Raw genomic sequence first — 2,121 nt, 5'->3', positions numbered from 1 at the left:
ATTTCTCCTTAATTCCTTCTAAAGTTGGTGCCTAAGGAAAAACCATCGAGACTATAATCGATATACGTATTCAATTGTGCAGTGGGCAGCATCAACCAAATTGTATAGCTGCATCCCCTTATCTCTATTCCACCTAGTCTGTTAGACTTTCATAGTTATAAATTGAAGCGAAAATCTAAAATTTACGTAAAAGAATCGCAAAATATGGATTAATATTAGTAATCCCAAAATTCAAATTAAAGTAAGACAAATATTATACATGTGAAGCAAGAGATTATGATGATATGACCTGCCGCAAAGGTCCCTTTACGTCTGCTTATTTTACTACCATAAACAAAGCCAATTAACAGTAATATCAGCAATTTTCCAGCCTAGAAAATCTACGCATTCACACGACTGGAAAGATAATAATAAAATATATCATTCATTGATGAACGAAGCCAAGCGTTTAATCAAGTTCTTCGCCTTTTCGCTGTTGGGATCAAAGATATGGAAGACATGATCTTCTCCTTGGGTTTCCATGATATCTTTCGATCCTCTCCATCCGCTTTTCACCAAGTTTTCATAGTAAAGCTTTCCCCTATCCCTCAGGATGTCTTTCTCGGCGACGATGACGAGTATCTTGTCGCAGGCCAAGCCGGCGAGACTCGGAGATCGGTCGGTAAAAGGGTTGATGAGGGGATCATCGCAGCTTTTGTCCTCAGATGGACAGACGTAGCGCCACCAGCTGTCCACCATTGCTTTTCTCTCCGATTCTGTGACCTCCGAACCGATGGGGGTTTCTCCCCAGAAGTAGGGATGGATTAAGCCGATGCCGAGGATCTTTAGGTCTCCGGGGAGTTTGGAGTTCATGGCTCGTAGGGCTAAGTGGTGCGAAATATTAGCACCGGCACTGTCTCCCGCCAAGAATACTCTCCCAAAGTCAACGTAATCCTTGAGCCATGGCTCCCGCTCGTGATGATCTCCCACAGCTTGGGCGGCCACCCACCGAAGCGCAGCCCAGCAGTCCTCGTATGCTTCAGTAAGGGAATGCTCCGGGACCCTACTGTACTCCACGGAGATGGCGATGGCGTTAGCATCAGCAACCAGCATGTTGAGACTATGGTGGTAGAGAGGATCAGCGACCGAAGATATGCAGAATGCTCCGCCATGAAAGTAGACAACTAGAGGAACCCTTTTGTGGTTCTCTTGCGGGAGATTTGGACGGTAGAGTCTGGCCGAGATGCCGGTTTCTGGTGCGATGACTATGTCTTTGGATTCAACCCCCGTTTGAGGATCGACGCCAGCGGGAACGACTTGGGTCCCGGCGATCCTTTCCACCGTTCCATCTTTGAATACTCTAAGGTAGGGAAAAACCTCAAGAGCTATCTCTGTGTCTGGCTTTAGCTGGTTTGGATCCATTTGTACGTACTGTCCGTGTGTTTCGTGTGCAGGAGTTTTCTAGAGATCAGAGTCAGAAAGAGAGATATATAAAGACAAAGAGAGACTGGGAGAGGGCAAGGAAATTACGGTCGCCCGGAAGCATCAACAACTGAGAAATCTGTTCGTCACCGACAATAGATGACTTTCCTCCACAGATCTCGTATCGGTATGTGCGGCGTGCCAACCGACCATAGAAAATAGATTACCAACGTCGTGCACATCTGAACTCAACACGGCATTTTACATCTACTAAAAATAAAAATAAAAAGTATTGGTGCTTTGACCGGATCCGTAGCATGTTGACATATTAATCCCGTCGAGAAAAATGAGAAAAATGATACTTGCACTTTTGAATTTATAATCGTTATATAATTATTTTAAAAAATAAATATATATAAAATTTATAAAAAAAATTAATTACTTTTTTAATAATAAATTTTACTTTTTTTTAAAATGACTATATTATTTTTATATATTTTATTGCAGTATGTAACATTATTTTAAAAATTAAATAAAATTTATAATATTTATTGAATATTTAATATTTAAAAAAAATTCATATAAAAATTAGTAATTACAGTAAAATTTATTTGATGTATCTATCTTTCTGGTCGAAAGCATCAAATCTAGATAAAAGGTTTGAAGTACTATTTTAACGAGAATATTGGTCAAAATTTAAATTATTTGTATAAAAAAGAT

General features: G+C 40.0%; 1 protein-coding gene across 1 annotated transcript; it reads right to left on the bottom strand.

The window, feature by feature from the left end:
• Positions 1-205: 205 nt before the first annotated feature.
• Positions 206-1,664, bottom strand: LOC122295416 (probable carboxylesterase 2). The gene has a single exon (XM_043104425.1). The coding sequence runs from the start codon at positions 1,399-1,401 to the stop codon at positions 421-423; it is 981 nt and encodes a 326-aa protein (XP_042960359.1). The 5' UTR covers positions 1,402-1,664; the 3' UTR covers positions 206-420.
• Between the last annotated feature and the right edge of the window lie 457 nt (positions 1,665-2,121).

This window comes from Carya illinoinensis, chromosome 15 (genome assembly GCF_018687715.1).
Source record: "Carya illinoinensis cultivar Pawnee chromosome 15, C.illinoinensisPawnee_v1, whole genome shotgun sequence".
NCBI classification, from domain to species: domain Eukaryota; kingdom Viridiplantae; phylum Streptophyta; class Magnoliopsida; order Fagales; family Juglandaceae; genus Carya; species Carya illinoinensis.
Note: the sequence above shows the minus strand (reverse complement) of the source record. Positions and strands in the feature narration are given on the sequence as shown.